The sequence below is a fragment of the Grampus griseus genome (assembly GCF_964374135.1).
Source record: "Grampus griseus genome assembly, chromosome: X".
NCBI lineage: Eukaryota > Metazoa > Chordata > Mammalia > Artiodactyla > Delphinidae > Grampus > Grampus griseus.
This window is the reverse complement of record NC_138999.1, coordinates 35,963,824-35,987,027: the sequence shown is the minus strand read 5'-3', so window position 1 is coordinate 35,987,027 and position 23,204 is coordinate 35,963,824. Positions and strand designations below refer to the sequence as shown.

Genomic DNA, 23,204 nt, shown 5'->3' with positions numbered 1-23,204 from the left:
AAACCAATGTTTTCTAACTCTAAATCTCACTCATTCTAAATGATCATGCTTCTTTCAACAGAAATTATAACTAAGAAATTTTTAAAGTTTCTCATTTTAAAATCCTTTAATTAATGGATCAAATATATAACCAAATATACTATATAAGAAAACACACTCATCACTATATAAATCTGATTTTCAAAATTTAAATGAAAGACTCACATGAATTTCAAACTTCCAGCCACTCACTGCCTCGTCTGTAAGGATTTTAGTGAAAGATATTGTTAGCCCATCGCGAAAAAATCGCTGACATGCTTCACTTTTAACATCAAGGCCTAAGAAAAGGAGAGAAAAATTAATGTAAACAAAATATTTCTCTGGTTGTCTTACAATGTCCAATTATAAGATAAAAATAATTGTAAAATATTCAGTAACAGCTAACAAATGCCGACTAGATTTGGAACAAAACTCACAGCATTATGTATAAGAGGTCAAAAAGGTAACAGATTCAGAAACAAAAATAATCTTCAATGAATTTCAAAAATACTTAACTGTATAAGAGTACATTAATCCAAGTAATATTAAGATGAATCAAAACTATTTCAAATTATGACACTGGACCGACCTTAAATACAAAACGGTTATGAGTACCATGTGATAGGGGATTTAAATACTTCACAGTATTTTACTCTCTGACAACAAATCTTAAAATTTTTAAAATGACGTTTCTCGGGGACTTCCCTGGTGGCGCAGTGGTTAAGAATCCGCCTGCCAATGCTGGGGACACGGGTACAAGCCCTGGTCCGGGAAGATCCCACATGCCACAGAGCACCTAAGCTCGTGCGCCACAACTACTGAGCCCGCGCGCCTAGAGCCTGTGCTCCGCAACAAGAGGAGCCAACCCAATGAAGCCCACACACCGCAATGAAGAGTAGCCCCGGCTTGCCGCAACTAGAGAAAGCCCGCGTGCAGCAATGAAGACCCAACGCAGACAAAAATAAATAAAATAAATTTTTTTTAAAAAACGACGTTTCTTAACTATTTTTAAAATCTCATTTTGGTTGTACATTATCCATTTGACATCAAATACTATTCTACTATTCTACAGAAGAGTTTCACCGATTAAAGATAAATTATCATCTTCCGTATTAGTCTCTTCCACTGGCTCAACATCTATGCTTCTTTATATCTTTCTTTTAATTTCACCTGATTTCAGAAAGGCAACAGAGCTACATGCCCCCAGACACACAAAATAACCTTTAACTCTTGATGACAAAATGAAAAGCCATTCAGTTTGAACATACGAGTATTATTTGATTTTGGCTGTACAACAGACATGACATTTAAGCCCAGTACTGTAGTTTAAAAAATCTGAACCTTGCTTAAAATTAAAATAAACCACGGTCCCAAAGAAATATGGGGAGGAGGAGGGGATTGCATTTCCAATGAATGTCAATGATATTAAATGAAATACCATTGTGTGTTTTTACCTATCACTGTACAGTCAGGACCTAAAACATGTCTAGGACAGAAGCCTTCAAAAATCTGCTGAATTGATGAATAAATGTGTAAAAGAACAAAAGAAATCTGAGTGGTGAAAACAATGGTTATCTGATAATGCATTTTCATAGCTCATTAGATTGGTTTTCTAAGATTAGTAAGGTGTAACGACACGTTCCTTAAATGAAGGAGGGTAATTACTCTAAGACAAAGGAAATTTTACCCTTGCCGTGGAATGAGACAGACTTAAGCAAGGTACTAAAGACAATAATTTTTACAACATATAATTTCAATTGTGATGATTCCTATTGATAATTAGAACACATCCCTGGCTACCCTATTTCAGAAATTGAAATGTTATTGCTGTTTATTTTAATCTCCAATGCCTTAAAAATGAGTAGATATTACAATAGTAGCCCTTTGCTAAGAGAATTCAATTGCACCTAAAGAAAACTAGTCACTGAAAAAAATAATGATTAATTCCAAAATTAAGCTTTTACTTCTAGACAAGAATAACAGCATGACTCCTTTTAATTGGGTTACTTTTTAAAAAAAACACAGGACCTCATCTTTCAGGTCTTTTTTTCTTTTAGAGAAAATCCAAACCTTTTCTGTGTATTAAAGAATAATCAACACATAAGCTAAACAGTTTAAATATGAATATATACAAATTTTACGTATAACTTCAGAGAGTTCACAAACATCCTTGAAGGCTGTCCGAAGGATATGAACCCTTGCTCTAGGGACAAATCATAAGCCATAGCAAGAAAACTTAGTTAAATGTTCTAGTCTAGGAATACACAGAAAAAGTCTTCAGGCATGAAGTGAAACTATTAGCTAGTAGCATACATTATGGAAAGCGTAAGACCATTTAAACTTACCTTTTTTACTAAGATCAATAGCAGCTTCTAAAAGCACTTCTAATTCCCCTTTCGGCAAAACTGGAACCACCCATCGAGGCCTAAGAGTTTTAATAATATGAAAAGATGTTTATTGGTTGAACACTGAACGAGACACTATAAATGAGTTACTAATTACAACTACTCACTTAGCGCACCATGAAAATATTAAAATGAAACTAAAATATTAAAACCACAAGGTTGGCAGAACATCTGCTTTGTGGGACTAAGCATCATCTGTTGTCTCTACGAACAAAATTTTTTTAAGGAACTGTCAAACAAAAGATATAGCAATGAGAGAAGGGAAAATAAAATTATTTTAATAACAGAATATAAAACTACTATAATAATCAAGTATCACTTAAATGGATACCTATTGTTAGAGTTCATAGGAAAGTGCTCTTTCAGGATTCAGGTTAAAGGAGACATGATGAACCTCTTAGTTGTCCATCCACTTCCTCACAAAGAAGAAAAAATCTAGGTGGCAAATGACTAATTTCTGCCTCAACTTTTCCTGAAGGTTAAGTTAGACATAGGTCTCCAAGTCTTTATGCCTCCACAGGCACCCTCCTCCCTCAAACAACGATGCAGCATACACCCAGGTGGTGCTTTCTCTGCTCCCAGTGCCAGTGGCCCAACCATCTGGGAGTCCATCCTCTTCCTACCCCTTCATCCCTCACTACCACCCAACTTACCCAGTGCTCCAAAAAACCCCATTTTGATAAAAAGTGCTCCATGACCACATAATCTATTAGAAACCAACGTATACCACCCTTTCTCATTGTTTTTATTTACATAAAAAAACATCACTTGTGTTTCTCTCCCCCTGCAGATTTGCTAACATGCAACTTTGCCCTTGAGTGAGCGTAAGAAGTACACTTTATCATCAGCAACCACCAGTCAAAAATTGAAAAGTAACAGTACAACTTTTTGCTATGATAACTCTGCTACAAAGAATGGGCAGGGACATTACAACTTTATACAACTGTTTGTTTGTTTGACTAATTCATTATATACCATTACTACAGGCATCCGCCAAAAGAATCACATTTAATGTGTCCTTTCAAATATACATTTAAAAACAATGAGTTAAATATATATTAATAGGAAAAATATTTAAAATAAATGAAGTGAGGAAAACAAGTTATAAAATGATATTATAGTAAGAATTCCATATTTGTACAGAAAGCAGCACATATGATAATAAACACAAAGACAACCTGGAAGAATGTACACCTTATTGTTAGTAGCAACTTTTGGTTGGGAGGTGTGTATCTACAGAGGAAATTACAAAGAACATTATTGACATAATATATTTCTATGTTTAACAAGATGTACTTACATTATATTACTTATGTAATCAGAATGTTTTTTTAAAAATGCAAAGGGTTTCTATTTCCCCTGACATTATATATGTAATGGTGTTAACTGATTTTTAAAAAGTAAACTTACTAAGGCAAGTAAGTGCCTATAAGTGTATTTTCCTTACTTTTCTTTTGGGGGGTTGGAGGGATGTGTCACACCTCCCTGGGACTCACTTGTTGAGCTCACAGCCTGGTGAAGACCACAGACATACAGGATGGTTCCCTGAAACGCTCTTCCCTTATCTTCTTTAAATCTTTTCCTTCCCATACACACAAGCTTAAACTTTCACACTCTCAGAGTCTTACTCCAAATAATCAAAGCATGGGGCGGGGAGGTGGGTGTGGGTGAGTGGTTGTACTATGAGTATGAAAATGTATACTCTGAACCACCCCCATGAGATGAAGATCAGGAGAAACAAATAGCTGAGATGGTTAAATGTCTCAAACTAATCAAGGGTTCACAAAGGGGCAGGCTCTGAGGAACTCAATCTTCTTATGACCTGGTTTACCTCAGGGCCATGCAAAAAGTATTAAAGTCATCCAGTAACCCACATGCTAATAAGAAAAAAAACGGGAAATCACACATACGGTTCTACTTCAGTAACACACCAGCTAGGGTGATCATCATTAAACTGAACACTTTATTGACACTGTTACTTCCTTTCATTTTTTAAATCCATTAAGAACCATGGGTTGCAAAGTACTTGGCAATGACTAAGATGTTAAGGCTATTTATGGAGGCAGTATGGTTACTGGGATATTCCTATCTACTCTTCCTCTTTTCTTAGTACTAATCACTGTGCTGAAATACTTTTGTTTTTCCTGTGTATGACACACATTAAAAAGCAAAACAAAATCAACTCACCTATTGATCATGTCATCCAACTTTGCCAGGTCAGTATGTGGAAATGCGGGTTCCTCATCTTCAAGCTGTGGTGGGGCATCAACTTGACCTTGTTCATCTGGGGGAGTTGCCGGGGAATTTTCATTGGAAGAATCAGGTGATGAAGTCTTAATTAAATTCAAACACCAACACAGATTAGGGGGAAATAATGTAAACTTTTAAAGAAGATATGATCATTGTAAGTTTATGATGTTTCAGGCAGTCTCTGTGCTACTATGCTTTAAAATAATTTCATTTAATCCTCAAGAGCCTAAGGAAGTATTCTTCTGCCACTTAACAGATGAAAAAAACAAACTCAGACAATAAGTAATTAGCCCTAGGTCACAGAGCTCCAATTCTGTGGTCAGGATCTGAATCCAGGTCTAATTCTAAAGTTTGAGTTCTTATCCACAGTGTATACTGCTTCTCCGCCTACATTTCCCATTATATGAGCCCTTCATGATAGAAATTATTGTATACATTTTACAGATTAAAAAGTTTCTGATATAACATTTATTTTTCATTCTGAAGAGAAAAAATAAATTTTATTCCACAATTCCCCTAGTCTCCAACTATTATCCAAATAATTATTAAAACTTCACTGTGGTTTCTAAATAAGTCACACCATTTTCAACTAATATGGCTAATTTTATTCTTTCATTCTTCATTCTTTGTGCTTCTTTTCCTTTCCCCCCATACTTTAGCTGTGTACAATATTTCCACAATTAAGTGAAAGAACTTTTATGACCCTTATTAATTTTGAAAGCAGATAGTATTTTTCTCTTTCAAATTGAGACTAATCTAAATTTTAAGCTGACTTTTACTCGTATATTCTTGAATTTTCTACCTACTGTAGGTTGATGGCCCTTTTAAAGAAGGCCCCTTTCCCTATCATTTTAGCATTTATTGAACAGATGCATAAATAAGTACTTGTATTGAAGACAGGTGGGTATACCACCATTAATATATTCTACTTACAAAGTTTATATATGAACTCATAGAGCCAATTTGCAAGTAAATAGCAAACTTTTACTTGAGATGGCGAACACTACGCAGGTGCTATAGGGCTAGTTTCAAGGCAAAAATCTATAGAACAGAATTCAAGTTTTTTCAGAAGCCCAATAAAAATATTTGCATTTCAAGTATGTAACTTCGGAAGTCTGCTTCATTACTTTTTAAAAAGGCCCATTTCCCCTGGTATATATGTATTATATACATGCTCACAGAAATCCTAAAGACAAAAATAACAATTAAGATACCCGCAATACCACACCAACAGATAAGCACCAATGACATTTTCAGTTATTTCCTTGCAGTTTTTCTTCTATGTGACCCCCCCAAAATCCTGTCTATATACATGTATAAATTTTCAATAAAATTGGGATTATACTTGCTTAAGTCTGTGTCCTTTTCCATTCAACATTTGAGTATTTTCCCACATCATAAACAATCTTTTTTAAAGAGCTGATTAATGGCCACATAGTATTAATTAAACAAAATTAAGGGACATTTAGCATTCTGCAATTTTTATTGCTAACATAAAACAAAACTATACTGAATCTTTTATATATAAATCTTTGTGTTGAACTTCAATTTTTCCTTAGGACAGAACCCTGGAAATATAATTACTACAACAGTATAAATTATTTCTTTTAGGGCTACTGACATATATTTTACTAAATTCCATTCCAGAAAGTCTGCACCCTCCCATGAACATCTCCCAAGATTGTTCATCCCATAGGGCCTTTGCCAAGGCTGTTTCATTTATCACTGGGCTTTACTATTATATATACTAGAGCCTAAAATTCTCTCCTATGGGAACACTCTTTTAAAAACTATTATAGATTAAGTGAAAAATCTGATTGGTTTTAGAAATTCCCTTTATGCCAATATGAAAAAGCATTTTCAAAGTAAGCCGTAAGTTGGGTAGTGATTAATGCTATGGTTGCTTCCTCTTGGTCCAGTAAGTGTCAAATCTTCTGAAATAACTAAAATCCTAACATTAAAAAGTAGAGAATAAGAAAGTGAAAGAGGGATTCTACAGATAGTTAAGAATGCAATTTGTGGGAATTCCCTGGCGGTCCAGTGGTTAGGACTCCGTGCTCTCACTGAGGGCCCGGGTTCATTCCCTGGTTGGGGAACTAAGTTCCCACAAGCCAAGTGGCGCCCCCCCCACCAAAAGAATGCAATTTGTTTGTTCCTTTTTTTCTTTTAATTATCATTCATCCTCAAAAATGTAAAGAGCTATTTAAAGGAAGAGGACATAATGCAGATACATAATATTAAGCTGAGTATCACAAATCTAAGAGCTCTTAGAATTATCAAGTGCACCTTAAAAATAAAAGTAAGGTTAGAGGTTTAATTTCTTTCTAAAGCCATGCAAACCACAAACACTGCAGAAGATGTTAAAAGTCCATGCAAGATGCAGGTATGAAACAGAAGAGAGCAAGATACTGGAACTCAAGCTACAAGCTCCTGGTTTAAAAATATAAATCTCTGGCATCCAACACAAACTTTAGACTATGTTTAAAGAAACATGAGTACTGGCTAACAAATTTATGACACAGGAAAGACTTAACAACTCTGTCCAAGACTCGTGGCCATATACTTAAGTATTACATGTCCCAAAAGTGGGAACTGGAGAGGAAAAGGAATAAAGTTGACATTTATTTGGGAAAAAAAAACATTAAAACCTGACTTGCTCACTTCTCTAAAATGGCAGAGGGAGAGGATGAAAGGGGGGAAGGGCGGAGGGAGGGAAAGTGCACCAGCGCACGCGCGCGCACACACACACGCAGCTCTTTCCTATCATACCTGTAATAGAGAGAATACGTAATCTATAATAGCTGGACAATAAGAACTTAACCACAAATGACAAATGTAAGTACTCTACAATAACAGTACTTTTGCCTAAAAACTTATCCATACAGAATTCTACACAAACATGTACCAACTGTAAGCAGCAAATTTGTGATTCACATGCATGCACCTCAGCTACAAATTCACCTCTAAGTGCTGTTTGAGCCGCATATCACAAGTTTTAATGTTTGTCTTATGTGGTTTAATATGTCCCAGTATAAAATTACATACAATAGAAGGCTGAAAATTAATTATCTAAACTTACATTTCAAGAAATGAGAAAAACAGAAGCAATCCAAACCCAAAAGAAGTTAAGGGAACAAGAAATAAGAGTTAAAAGCATGTAAGTGGGGGCTTCCCTGGCGGCGCAGCGGTTGAGAGTCCGCCTGCTGATGCAGGGGACACGGGTTCGTGCCCCGGTCCGGGAAGATCCCACATGCCGCGGAGCGGCTGGGCCCGTGAGCCATGGCTGCTGAGCCTGCGTGTCCGGAGCCTGTGCTCCGCAACGGGAGACACCACAACAGTGAGAGGCCCGCGTACCACACACACACACACAAAAAGGCATGTAAGTGGGAAGGGCGAAGAGAGTTAAAGCCAAAAATTAGTTTGGGGGAAGGTTTGATGCAATTGATAAATCCTTTAGGAAAGAGTAATCAGTAGAGAGAACACAAATTAGCAGTATCAGAGATGAAAAAGGAGATGCTACCACAGGCCCTAAGACATTAAAAAGATAATAAAAAAGGATATTATAAAGTTTTACTCCAATAATTTGACAATCTAGATGAAGTGGACAAATTCCTTGAAAAACACATTACGAAAATCCACCAGAAAAACAAAAAAATCAGAAAATTCCCCTATTAAAAAAAAAAAAGTTGGATCTGCAATTACAACCGTTCCAAAAATAAAGCCCCAGGCCAGATGGTTTCACCAGTAAAATCTAAATAATTAATGAAGAAATAACTGAAGTCTTATACAAATTCATCCAGAGAATAGAAGAAGAAAGAATATTATGAATTTTGAGGCCAGCATAAAAATCTAGATACCAAAATCTATTTTAAGCTCTTTGCAAACATTATTTCATTTGATCCTCTTAATGATCCTATGAAGTAGTTATACTATTATTATTCTTATTTTATAGCTAAAAAACTGAGGTGTAAAGGTCATATAATTTACCCAAAGTCATAAAGCTAGCATGGTGTAAAGCTAAAATTTGAACACAAGCAATATGACTTGAGTCCATACTCTAACCATAGGCTACATCAAATGATTTAATGCTTTGCTCTGGAACTGACACAGGGCTTCAATACTTGATTTTAATGATTACTGATAGTGTAAGACACCAGGAAAAAAAAAAGCGGCGGGGGGGGGAGACCTGCATACCCAAGCATCACCATCTATAGCCCTTGAGTTTCTTGTTACTATGTAAGACCTATGTTTATATTTCTTAAAATAACAGTTTTATGGTTACTTCACAAATTATTCAGAACATGCTCCATTATTTAATATCCCACAATAGACACACCAATGTAGCTTTAACTAGTATCTTAAACATCCTACCTGATTCTGTTGGAGGGGGGGCTGAGACTGTCCATCAGGAGCCTGGCCCTGGCTGTCATTCCCTCCCACTGGAGAGCCACGAGTCGTGGCTGTCATACTCGACACAGGGCAGATCTTTGCAATTTTGTCTGCTTATGTAGTTGTCTTGAAAAAAGAAATTATAGTCCACTTATAGAAGATGAAGTACCAGCATTTGTCAGTCTTAAAAAGCTCCAATTCAAGAATAAACCATCTTGCAGAGACCATTGCATAACCTACAAGTAGAAGAAAAAAAAGCACATTGTTTTAGACATAAAAAACATGAACTAAGGAATTGTTCGAACTTAATATTACCAGTGACTCTAGTCAGGAGAAAGTGGCTATATAAATGAGAAAGAGGACAAAGCTGAAAAGTTTCATCAATACTATATTTAACTTAATAAACTGATAATAGTACATCAGCAGTTATGTCAAGAAAACATACAAGTATAGCCTTATAATATTTCAGTTTCTTCCTGGGATTCCAAAGACATTATCAAGGTATTCACTTAGTTGTCATTTCAATTCAATTATGGAGTGGCAAAACTGTCTTCAATTTGCCAATGCCTTGAATATACACATTCCTACAATGTATTTAAGACATAAACCAAGTAATAAAATCTGATTGTTAACTGTATACTACTCCTCCAATACGACCTATTTTGTCAAATGACCTTGACTCTCCCCTTTTGGGAAGGTTTTGGCCACAGGCACTCCCAGAGCCATGACAGGGCTACAGACCCAAACTGTTTAACAATGGAATTCCTCTTTGCAGAAATCTAGCAAAGGTGTATAGAGGAATACCACCAAACCCTCAATTCTATATTCTTAGCTGTGTAGTAAAATCATCCAAAGTGCTTTTAAAAACACTGACGTCCAAACCCCTCTCCAGATTGAATAAATTACAATATTCGGGAGTTAAGCCTAGGCATCAGTACTTTTCAAAAAATCTCCCCCATGACTGATTCTAATGTACCACGAGATTGAGAACCTCAGCTGACTGATTTATAGATCTTTGGTTATAAGGCAACCACACTTCCATTTAGTCCATGGTATTTACTTCAAGCTTAAATATAATCACTTAACCCAGAGATGGTGTTCTAACAAGATTTTGTTTCACTTATCAAATTGGCATAATAAAAAGCTTAAGACTGATAACATCGGGTACTGGGGAGGCTAAAAACAGAAAAATCTTTAATACATAAAGTGGAAAAACAATTAAAAGATAACATGGTTGAACACCCTCGCTTTCACTTTTGTTTTCCATTTTTATACAACCTACATACACTAACAAAAAATTTTATGTGAAGTAGACAATTTTAAAACCCAGAAAAACCCACCTATCAAAATCTTCAGCCACTTTGTGTTGGCTGGCAAATTGTTTAAATTTTTTTTTTCTTACCACTCAAAGTATCAGCTAACCAATTCAACTTCATTCTCTCTACTTCAAATTTGCTCCAATCTCTTTCTTTTGATCCCACTGCTCATGATCCCCAATGAATGATGCTCCCTCAATCTTTTCCCGGAAACCTTGTTCTTAGCCTATAAATATGCTTGAATCTTTGTTACTGAAATGAAAAATCACCAACCTCTGTCCTTCCCTTTCCCCCCAAATCTTAAAAAGAATGCCTCTGCTTCTCCCTTCCCTTTCACTCCTTCCACTCTCTCATCATCTAGCTGTATCTAAACTATCAAAACTGTTTTAAGCCACTGGGTCTTAACTGAGGTCTATGGATGGGTTTGAGGATTAACTCCCCTAAAATTACATGCAAAGCTTTGTAAATATGTACATTTGGGGGTGGGGGAGGTCTGCTTCACAGATCATCAATGCTCTACTAATTGACAATTAACTGATAATCAAATGACTGCCCCTTGCCGTTCACCCTGTTTGCCCTCTTCTTAGCGTTAGCCACAACTGGCGGCCAGTACCCCCACCTCCCTTCTTGAAGCTCTGAGCTTTCTTGGCTTATACAATCCTGGACTCAAGTTTCCTTTCCTTTCTACTTCTTTTCAAAGGGGAGGGTAGAGAATAGTAGGTAGTAGTGATGTCAGTGACAAATACAGTTTTCAACACTGAAACAGAGGTGAAAACCTCCACTAGACGACTGACTCTGTAAGTCAGGAATTGAAAGAGAACTTGGGGGTCTTGAACAGAACGTTAATGTTCACAAGAGTGGGAGACGGATTCATTAGCATCATCTGGGAGCCCCCCGAATACACACCTCCTTCTGAAAGTGAGGGGGGTCACAATCTTGGGGGGTGGGAAGAAATAGCATAATATATTCTCAAGTGTTGGGCAAGTTGGGGAGGGGGGACGAAACCCTGAGGCACACCAAAATTAAAGTGGTGTTTTTAAGGTAAATCCTTACACTTTACATAGAAAGTGGCATTTTCCTATAAATTAGAAAACCACAGCTCTAAGAGGTGACTTGACCAAAGCACAGATAGAAAGCAAGTCTAAAAAATTAATTCTATTACTTTGTCCACTAAACCAATCCTATCGCTCTTCAAAAATTATTTCCGGGAAGCAACCCAAGGATGAATGGATAAACAACATTTGGTATATACATACAATGTAATAGTATTTAGTGTTAAAAAGGAAGGAAATTCTGACTTGGATGAACCTTGAGGATGTAATGCTAAGTGAAATAAACCAGTCACAAAGGGGCAAATATTCCATGACTCCATTTATATGAGGTACCTACAGTCAGAGAAGGAAAGTAGAAGGGTGGTTACCAGGGGTTGGGAAGAGCAGGAAATGGGGAATTATTGTTTAATGGGTACAGAGTTGCAGTTTGGGAAGATGAAAAGTTCTGGAGATGGATGGTGGTGATGGTTGCACAATGTTAATGCACTTAATGCCACCGAACTATACCTAATAATGGTTAAAATTGAAAATTGTTTATATATTTTTCCCACAATAAAAAACATACATACACACACACGGCACTAACTGCTCTCTTGCTTTGCACTCTTTAACATTAGATTATTTGAGTTAAAACATCTTAAAGTCATATTCTCGTGTTGTTTTGTTTATGCTCAACATTGTTCCATCTATATGCATCCCAATAACTCTCCATCCATAGACAAATCAAAAATATCTGGCAAAAGTCAGAGGACAAATTATTCTAGGCAAAAGCATTCTGTGGATAACTAAGGGACTGTCCCTTTCAACAAAATAACATTAAAGTAAATGGAAAAGGTGGCAGTCTGAATGAAACCTCTCCCCAAACAAAATACCTTTCTCTCAGACCACAGAACTAAATCACCTTCTGCTTCTTGCAAAGTATTCCATTGGCAAAGCCTCAAGCTGCTTGCCATCCATATCCCTTATATACTCTCACCTTTCTGTCTCTTGGTTTCTCAGTTTCTTCTACCTCTAAGTTCCCCATATTTCTAGATTTCCAACGCAGCTGGGAAGGTACAGCAGGTCTCAGGATAGCATACTCTGCTCTATTCTGCTGTTTTTAACAGTCATCTCTACCATCACATAAGAATTGGATACTTTTTCCTTAATGTGCTAGGCTGAGAGATTAAGAGCAAGACAGAGGAATGGAGCAAGTAAAAATAACTTCTGGATTCAAACATAACTCTTGTTCAAAATCTCACCTCTGCCACTTACAAGCTGCCCTATCTTAAAGGCCAGTAACAACTACTCTAATTTTCCAGGTCTTTAAAACTGAAACAATGCTACCCACAAAAATGCCATGAGGGGACTTCCCTGGCAGTCCAGTGGTTAAGCCTCCAAGCTCCCAATGCAGGGGGCACGGGTTCGATCCCTTGCTGGGGAACTAAGATCCCACGTGCTGCACAGTGCAGCCAAAAAACAAAAACAGAAGTTAAACAGATAAATTTTACATTATGTACATTTTACCACCCAAAAAGGGGGAGAACAGATAACAAATGTTGGCGAGGATGTGGAGAAAGTGGGACCTTCATACACTGTTAGCAAGAATGCAAAATGGTACAGCACCTTTGAAAAACAGTTTGGCAATTTCTCAAAAAGTTAAACATAGAATTAACAAATGACCCAGTCATTCCACTCCTATGTATATATTCAAGAGAAATCACATACGTCCACACCAAAAACATGTACACAAATGTTTATAGCAGCATTAATCATACTAGCCAAAATGTGCAAACAACCCAAATGTCCATCAACCAATGAATGAACAAAATGTGGTGTATCCATACAAAAGAATATTTTTCAGTCATAAAAGAAATACAGTTCTGATACATGCTACAACATGGATAAGCCTTGAAAACACCATGCTAAGTGAATTAAACCAGATACAAAAGGACAAATACTGTATGGTTCCACTTATATGAATATCCAGAATAGGCAAATTCATAGACAGAAAGTAGAGGTTACCAGGGGCTGGGGGAAAAGGAAGATGAAGAATTACTGGATAACAGTTACAAAATTTCTGCTTGGGGTGATGAACAAGTTTTGGAAATAGTTGTGATGGTTGTACAACACTGTGAATGCAAATAATGCCACTAAATCGTACACTTAAAATGGTTAAAGTAGCAAGTTTTGTGATATATATATATTTCAACACAATTTAAAAAAATTATTGATAGGACAAAAACATTGAATTGTACACTTTAAATGGATGAATTGTATGGTATGTGAATGTCTCAATAAATCTGTTAAAAGAATATTAACAAAAAACACAGTGGAAAAAATGATTAAAAGGAATTAAAATACATTAGAAAACATTCACTTAAGGCAAAAGAAATCAGTAACGGAAGAAGAAAGGAAGAAAAAAGCCATGAGATATAGAAAACAAAGTAAAATGGCAAATGTAAATCCACCTATATCAATAATGACATTAAACGTGAATGGTTCATAAAATCCAATCAAAACACAGAGATAGACTGGATTTAAAAAGAAAGATCCAGGGACTTCCCTGGTGGTCTAGTGGGTAAGACTCTGCATTCCCAATCCAGGGGGGGCCTGGGTTCAACCCCTGGTGGGGGAACTAGATCCCACATGCATGCCACAACTAAGAGTCCACATGCCACAACTAAAAGAAGATCTCACATGTCACAATGAAGATCCCACGTGCCACAACTAAGACCCAGCGTAGCCGAAATAAATAAATTTTTTTTTTAAAGAAAAAAAGAAAGATCCAACCACATGCTGTCAACTGGAGACAGATTTTGGGTTCAAGGATATAAACTGGTTGAAAGTAAAAGGATGGAAAAATATCCATCATGCAAAACAGCAACCATAAGAAAGCTGGAGTGGCTATATGTTTATCAGAAAAAAAAGACTGTAAGACAAAAAAATATTACTAAAGGTAAAGAGGAACATTTTACAATAATAAAAGGGTCCATTCATGAAGAAAATATGACAATTTTATACACACACACACACACACACACACACACACACACACAACCTAACAGAGCCTCAAAACATATGAAGCAAAAAATGACAGAGGAGCGAGAAACAGACAATTCAACAATAATAGTTAAAAGATTTCAGGGCCTTCCCTGGCAGTCCAGTGGTTAAGACACTGCACTCCCACTGCAGGGGGCACAGGTTCGATCCCTGGTTGGGGAACTAAGATCCCACAGGCTGCACGGTGCGGGCCAAAAAAAAGAGAAGACTTCAACTCCCCACTTTCAATAATGGATAAAACTAAGCAGAAGATCACCAAGTAAACAGAAAACTTTAACAACTATACACCAACTAGATCATACAGACATCTATAGAACACTCTACCCAACAGCAAGAATATACAGTCTTCTTGAGTACACATGAACACCCTCCAGGACTGACCATATGCTAGGCTGCAAATTAAGTCTCAATAAACTTAAGGGATTGAAAGTTAAGTATATTCTTTGAACACAGTGGAATGAAATTAGAATTCATCCAAAGGAAATTTCACAAGCATGTGAAAATTAAATAGATATATTTTGCCATGGTAATAATTTAAATCACTTACTAGCTCCTCAGTTGATTTTCCTGGTATAAAATCCTGCCATCTACAAATAATAAAAATTCTGAATTCTCCTTAAAGATAAAACTAAGGGGGGCTTCCCTGGTGGGGCAGTGGTTGAGAGTCCGCCTGCCGATGCAGGGGACATGGGTTCGTGCCCCGGTCTGGGAAGATCCCACGTGCCGTGGAGCGGCTGGGCCCGTGAGCCATGGCCACTGAGCCTGCGCATCCGGAGCCTGTGCTCCGCAACGGGAAAGGCCACAACACTGAGAGGCCCGCGTACCGCAAAAAAACAAAAACAAAAACAAAAAAAAACTAAGGTAAGATGTTGTCACTGAAATATATCGTAACACTATTTCTTTTCTTGCTTAATGTTAAAAACTTCGGCACACAAAAAGGTCAGACTAAAATAGCTTCACAGCACTTACCTTAAGAAACAAAACAAGTCCTCACAATCACTATTTTTAAAAACTGTCCAGCCCTACAAACAACAGGCATCCAAACATATTCACCCAAAACATCAATGAAAACTTAGAAAGTGATGGAAACATCAATAGTCATAAGTACAAACTATATTTAATCTATTTCAAATCAATGATATGAAGAGATGGGGAGGGGAAGAGAGAAATGAGGAAAACGGTATAGAATTACAGTAGAAAAAGAACGAACCAAAAAGGAAATGAGAGAAGCAATTAGGAGTGACAAACAGTTAACATCTATTGAGCAGTCACCATGTGCCAGGTACCATTTAAAAGTTTTCATCTATTAACTCACTTAATACTCAATCTCAAAAGGTAAGTACTAATTATTACCATTTTACAGACAAAAAACTGAGGTACATAAAGATAATCTGACTAAAATGAAGTAACTAATAGGGGACAAAGCTAGCAAATCAAATTTCAAATCTAGATACCTTGGTACCAACCGTTCTGCTTATCCCCTTGCTATGCTACATTGCTCTTTCTATTTCAGTGCTATAGGAGGAGAGACCATAGAGGGGAGAAACAGAGGTACTTCATCAATCCTATTAAGTGTGTTAGTCAAACACTCTTGTTAAAGATCTCAAACTTATTTTGCCAGATGCAGTGTGGTACACAAAACCAATTTTCTAACCAGAAATATATGAACTTAAATTTCTACTCTAGAACTTAACTGTGTGACCTTAGGCAAAGTTCCCAAACCTCTTTGGGACTTAGTCTCCTCACCTGAGGATACAAGGCTATGGTTGTTGATTAAATGAGGTAATGATTATCTTTAAATGTCAGACAGAGCTGTCCAGTTAAGTATTAGTTCTCTTTCCTCTCAAATAACATTCCACTGGAGGGGAGACACTTTAAAGACAACTATTTGTAATTTAGTACTGAGGACGGAACATGTGTGAGGGTTTTGGAGTGAAAAAAGACTTGGTAAATATGAAGTCTGTTCTGCTACAAAACATGTACAGGCATACCTTGGAGATACTGTGAGTTCAGTTCCAGACCACCACAATAAAGCAAATATCACAAAGCGAGTCACACGAAGTTTTTGGTTTCCCAGTACACATAAAAATTATGTTTACAGTATACTGTAGTCTATTAAGTGTGCAACAGCATCATGTCTAAAAACACAATGTACATACCTTAATTCAAAAATACTTTATTGCTAAAAATGCTAACCATCACCTTAGCCTTCAGCAAGTCATAATCTTCTCGCAACAGTAACAAAGATCACTGATCACAGATGACCGTAACAAATATAATAATGAAAAAGCTTCAAATATTGTGAGAATTACCAAAATCTGGCAGAGACACAAAGTGAGCAAATGATGTTGGAAAAATGGCAACAGACTTGCTCGATGCAAGGTGTCCACAAACCTCCAATGTGCAAAAAACACATTATCTGCCAAGAGCATTAAGCGAAACGTGATAAAGTAAGGTATACCTGTAGTTTTGTAATGGTATTTAGCTCACTGGCAAACAAACAAAAAAATGGCTAGCTCACTGGCCAGTAAACACACCTGCAAATCATGTTACTTCATAAGCAATTTCCCCCTCAACACATGAATGTTTTGTACCAAGTAACAGCAGCTGAATGCAGCATGAGTGTTGGGGATAAAGGTCTGGACCAGATAGCCATCACCCTACATTTTTCTTGGCTCAGTCTGGCCGCATGCTCTGTCTTGTAAGTATGTATACTGTTCCTCCTGACCTTCGTGCATTTGAATTTTATTTCAGCCTTGTGTCCCTAACTCAGTAACCTCAACCATTCCCTATATGGAAGGGTTCTATTAGGTTACCTTAAAAAAGAAGAAGAAAAAAAAAGTCCTACATTTACCATAATTTGTCAGGAGTTTAGGATCTTTTAAACTGTGCTGTTTATTTTATTGAAATTCTTATTGTTTTTGTTAGTGCTCTAATTACAAAGTTACATAGCTTCTGAGTGATCAGTTTGCTCTCAATCCTGTTTCCCCCATAAGCCCTGTTACTTTTTGGTGCATGATTTTTGCAGAACATGAGGATTTTCAGCCATTGAAATATAACAGATATACCTATAACAGATCATATTTAATCTCCAAGTATCTTCTTCTCTCTTTCAAGGTGGCTAATACCTTCAGAGATTGCTGGGAAGCTTCAATGGAAGAATGTATGTGAAGTGCCATGTACACAGAACGCACACAACAAATAATAGATATTCTAACAAGTGCTGGTTTTTTCTCCCTTGAAATGCTAATTAGATTACTATGTACGCTCAACAATTCTTATTCCCAGGCGCCCTATGATCTCCAAATCAGTCCAGAGGAAAAGTATTCTCCCAATTATAAATTACCAGGATTCTATGCTCCTGACATACATATTATACTTGCACAGGTTGAACTTTAAAATGAATGAACAGCCTCAACAGTTATATTAATATAGCTGCTTTTATTATTCTGTTACATTAACACAGAATCCTACCATATCTCAAAAGTTTGCCCTACTTTTTAAAAACTTTCAACTCAAATCTTACCATCTGTAAGACAATTCACAGCACAGCGTTCGTATCAGAATTTGTGCTGGCTCTAAAGAAAACGTGACAATAGGAAGACTAAAGAAACCAGTAGGGACTTCCCTGGTGGCGCAGTGGTTAAGAATCCGCTTGCCAATGCAGGGGACACGGGTTCGAGCCCTGCTCCAGGAAGATCCCACATGCCGTGGAGCAACTAATAAGCCCGTGCACCACAATTATTGAGCCCGCGCTCTAGAGCCCGAGAGCCACAACTACTGAAGCCTGTGTGCCTAGAGCCCGTGCTCCGCAACAAGAGAAGCCACAGCAATGAGAAGCCCACGCACCGCAACAAAGAGTAGCCCCCGCTCGCCGCAACTAGAGAAAGCCCGCACACAGCAACGAAGACCCAACACAGCCAAAAATTAATTTAAAAAATAAAAAGAAACCAGTAACAAAGAGACATCAAAATTATGCAGTGCTACACAGTAAGTAAACTAATTATCTGTTGAGTAAAAGAATGGACAAATGAACCACCCTTTTAGGTAGAAATATAAGTATATTTTTCATTCAATAAATAGGGAAATAACCTGGTAAATATGGAATTGGAGTCCTGGTTCCAGTCATCTGACTCCAAGCACCAGGTTTCTATCAACAGTATACTAAGCTGGCTCAAGTTTGCCAAACCTGGTTCTACCTTAACAGCATTTTAAAAACTTAAATTACTTTCTATTTTAATGCTGCTTAAATATGTGCATAAATGAAATCAGAATTCAACTCCTTATGCTTATTGCTCTTCTACAAATTTGCAAACTAAATACAAACAGAACTATTAATATTAATAATATGTGACAGATGGCAGCATACTGCTGACTGCTAAGGCATAGGTTCCTTTGAGTTTTGCACAGCTAACCTACTACTATCATGTACCATGTGGGAAACACAGCTTTCCTACTTGAATTACTACATCACTCTGTACACGTGGTTTGCCATGACATCATTTTTCCTTCACACCAACACATCATTTTTGTGTTAAGTCTGCTTCTGTTGCTCTCATCTGACAAATTAAATTGTACAACTGAGCATCAACGTGTTAAAAACACAAAGCTAACATCAGTGGTTGAAATGGTGTGGCGGTTCCTGATTATGAGACAATCATCCAGGTACTCAAAAGCACATGTAATAACGTTTAAGAATATCATAAAATTGAAAAGACTTGTTTTAAAAAGAAAATACTTGTTCTAACTTGAGCACAAAAAGGGCACCAAAGAGATACTTTGAAGGCTAGAATCTTGCAGGCAATCAGGGAGAGGTGTTCAAAGACTATTAAGATTTGGAAATTAACTGCTCCAATTATAGGAAATTCTACATTTAAATCTTCCCTTTAAAGGTTTTTGGTTACAACACTGTGAAGCTCATTGCTATCAGCAAGAAGGTCTTTTACTGAGTCTAAAGTCTATTTCCCTTGTCACTGATACCTATAGCTTATAGTTCTGCCCACAGAAACAAAAGTTAATATTCACCACTTTCTAAATTACAATCCTTCAAAATACTGAGATTTATAGTGTACACACACCCAGGTCACTTTTCAAGAAAAGATATACTTTTACTTAAATATTCCTTTATTTACTAAATCTTTACAAAGGGTGCAAGGTCTCAATAAATTCTAGTCCCTAAACAAAGCAACCTACTCATAAAATCGAGCAACACTGACTTAAAATATTAGACACAGTCACATACCAAATGTCACAGAAGGTATGCCTACTTATCAGTCTACTCTTTGTTAAAGGACAGATTAAGATAAACTCAGTTATTTATTAATAGCTCTTACCAATCTTTATCAAAGTTAGTTAACACTTTTAGAAGTTAACTAATCCAATCATGAAATGCTGATCCAACACATTGAAAAGAGAGACTTCATTTCATTTAGTCAATATTTTAAGCAAGGCAGACACATTATTGATAATTACCATTTTCAATGTGCATCCAGTAGGTACTCTTTTTGCCTGAAACTTCCACAATGAGATTGAATCACAAATGTAAAGAATTTGAAAAGGAAACCAAGAATTTGAAAGTCCTTCTAGTCGTTGAAGGAATGTTTGAAGTTAATATTATAGTTTTTAAACTATGTTTGAAGTTACATATTATAGTTTTAAAATAAGTCTTGAAATATAATTCACATACTATATAAAACACTCTAAGTGTACCATTCAACTGCTTTTAGTTTATTCAGAGTGGTACAGCTATCACCACAATCAATTTTAGAATATTTTCATCACCCCAAAAAGAAACCCCATGGTAGCACAGTGGTTCAAAGTCCGCCTGCCGATGCAGGGGACACAGGTTCGTGCCCTGGTCCGGGAAGATCCCACATGCCGCGGAGCGGCTGGGCCCGTGAGCCATGGCCGCTGAGCCTGCAAGTCCGGAGCCTGTGCTCCGCAACCAGAGAGGCCACAACAGTGAGAGGCCCGCGTACCGCAAAAAAAAAAAAAAAAAGAAAGAAAAGAAACCCCATACCTATTAGCAGCAATCATTCCCCCTTCCCTCCTCCCTCACCCCCAGCCCCAAGCTAATCTACTTTTTGTCTTTATAGATTTGCCTATTCTGAACACTTCATATAAATGGTATCATACAACATGGAGTCTTTTATGACTGTCTTCTTTCACTTAGCATGACTATCTTCAAGGCTCATCCAAATTGTACCATGTATCAGTACACTTCATTTCTCTTTATAGTTGAAAAATATTCCATTGAATGGTACACATTTTATTTAGGCATTCATTAGTTGGACATTTACATTATTCTGCAATATGATTTTATATATGCAGACTCCATTAAGAGAAATGTATGAAAAAGAGCTATCCTTCCAACTCTGTATGTCTGTGTACAATTAATCCTAAAGGTTCAAAATAACACTACAGTATACCATGAAGGCTGATGCTCAAATCAAAAGTGAAAGCTAGGACTTCCGGGAAGATGGCGGAAGAGTAAGACGCGGAGATCACGTTCCTCCCCACAGATACACCAGAAATACATCTACGCATGGAACAACTCCTACAGAGCATCTACTGAACGCTGGCAGAAGACCTCAGACCTCCCAAAAGGCAAGAAACCCCCCACGTACCTGGGTAGGGCAAAAGAAAAAACTAAACAGAGACAAAAGGATAGGGACGGGTCCTGCACCAGCGGGAGAGAGCTGTGAAGGAGGAAAAGTGTCCACACACTAGGAAGCCCCTTCGCGGGTGGAGGCTTCGGGAGGCGGAGTGGGGTAGCTTGGGAGCCGCGGAGGAGAGCACAGCAACAGGGGTGCGGAGGACAAAGCGGACAGATTCCAGCGCAGAGGATCGGGCCGACCGGAACTCGCCAGCCGAGAGGCTTGTCTGCTCGCCCGCCGGGGCGGGCGGGACTGGGAGCTGAGGCTCCGGCTTTTGTCGGAGCGCCGGGAGAGGACTGAGGTTGGCGGCGTGAACACAGCCTGCAGGGCGTTAGTGCACCGCGGCTGGCCGGGAGAGAGTCCGGGGAGAAGTCTGGAACTGCCGAAGAGGCAAGAGACTTTTACGTCCCTCTTTGTTTCCTGGTGCACGAGGAGAGGGGATTAAGAACGCTGCTTGAGAGAGCTCCAGGGACGGGCGCGAGCCGCGGCTAAAAGTGCGGAGCCCAGAGACAGACATGAGACGCTAGGGCCGCTGCTGCCGCCACCGGGAGGCCTGTGTGCGAACACAGGTCACTAGCCACACGCCCTTCCGGGGAGCCTGTGCAGCCCGCCACTGCCAGGGTCCCGGGATCCAGGGACAACTCCCCCGGGAGAACGCACAGGCGCGCCTCAGGCTGCAACTTCTCGCCGGCCTCTGCCGCCGCAGGCCGGCCCCACACTCCGTGCCCCTCCCTACCCCCGGGCCTGAGTGACCCAGAGCCTCCGAATCAGCGGCTCCTTTAACCCCGTCCTGTCTGAGCAAAGAACAGACGCCCTCCGGCGACCTACACGCACAGGCGGGGCTAAATCCAAAGCTGAGCCCCTGGGAGCTGTGAGAACAAAGAAGAGAAAGGGAAATCTCTCCCAGCAGCATCAGAAGCAGCGGATTAAAGCTCCACAATCAACTTGATGTACCCTGCATCTGTGGAATACCTGAATAGACAACCAATCATCCCAAATTAAGGAGCCCTGTGGATGAAAGGCTCTTGGTGCTGCAGCCAGGAGTCAGTGCTGTGCCTCTGAGGTGGGAGAGCCAACTTCAGGACACTGATCCACAAGAGACCTCCCAGCTGCACATAATATCAAACAGCAAAAATTTCCGAGAGATCTCCATCTCAACGCGAGCACCCAGCTTCACTCAACGACCAGCAAGCTACAGTGCTGGACATCCTATGCCAAACAACTAGCAAGACAGGAACACAACCCCACCCATTAGCAGAGAGGCGGCCCAAAATCATAATAAGTCTACAGACACCCCAAAACACACCACCAGACGTGGACCTGCCCACCAGAAAGACAAGATCTAGCCTCATCCACCAGAACACAGGCACTAGTACCCTCCACCAGGAAGCCTACACAACCCACTGAACCAACCTTAGCCACTGGGGACAGACACAAAAAACAACAGGAACTACGAACCTTCAGCCTGCAAAAAAGGAGACCCCAAACACAGTAAGATAAGCAAAATGAAAAGACAGAAAAACACACCGCAGATGAAGGAGCAAGATAAAAACCCATCAGACCTAACAAATGAAGAGGAAATAGGCAGTCTACCTGAAAAAGAATTCAAAATAATGATAGTAAGGTTGATCCGAAATCTTGGAGATAGAATGGACAATAGAATGAACAAAATGCAAGAATCAGTTAACAAGGACCTAGAAGAACTAAAGATGAAACAAGCAACGATGAACAACACAATAAATGAAATTAAAAGTACTCTAGATGGGATCAATAGCAGAATAACTGAGGCAGAAGAACGGATAAGTGACCTGGAAGATAAAATAGTGGAAATAACTACTGCAGAGCAGAATAAAGAAAAAAGAATGAAAAGAACTGAGGACAGTCTCAGAGACCTCTGGGACAACATTAAACATACCAACATTCGAATTATAGGGGTTCCAGAAGAAGAAGAGAAAAAGAAAGGGACTGAGAAAATATTTGAAGAGATTATAGTTGAAAACTTCCCTAATATGGGAAAGGAAATAGTTAATCAAGTCCAGGAAGCACAGAGAGTCCCATACAGGATAAATCCAAGGA

The 23,204-nt window shown here is 38.4% G+C and overlaps 1 protein-coding gene across 2 annotated transcripts in view; it reads right to left on the bottom strand.

Annotated features, from left to right (window-relative positions):
• Positions 1 to 23,204, bottom strand: part of USP9X (ubiquitin specific peptidase 9 X-linked) — a 126,190-nt gene that overhangs the window by 83,085 nt on the left and 19,901 nt on the right. For both annotated transcript variants that reach the window (XM_082680998.1, XM_082680999.1), the window contains exons 2-5: positions 9,045 to 9,298; positions 4,611 to 4,756; positions 2,364 to 2,443; positions 205 to 317 (exon numbers count right to left, since the gene is read on the bottom strand). In XM_082680998.1, the coding sequence (XP_082537124.1) occupies positions 205 to 317; positions 2,364 to 2,443; positions 4,611 to 4,756; positions 9,045 to 9,140 (435 nt within the window). In that variant the 5' untranslated portion in view covers positions 9,141 to 9,298. The remainder of the gene's footprint in view (positions 1 to 204; positions 318 to 2,363; positions 2,444 to 4,610; positions 4,757 to 9,044; positions 9,299 to 23,204) is intronic.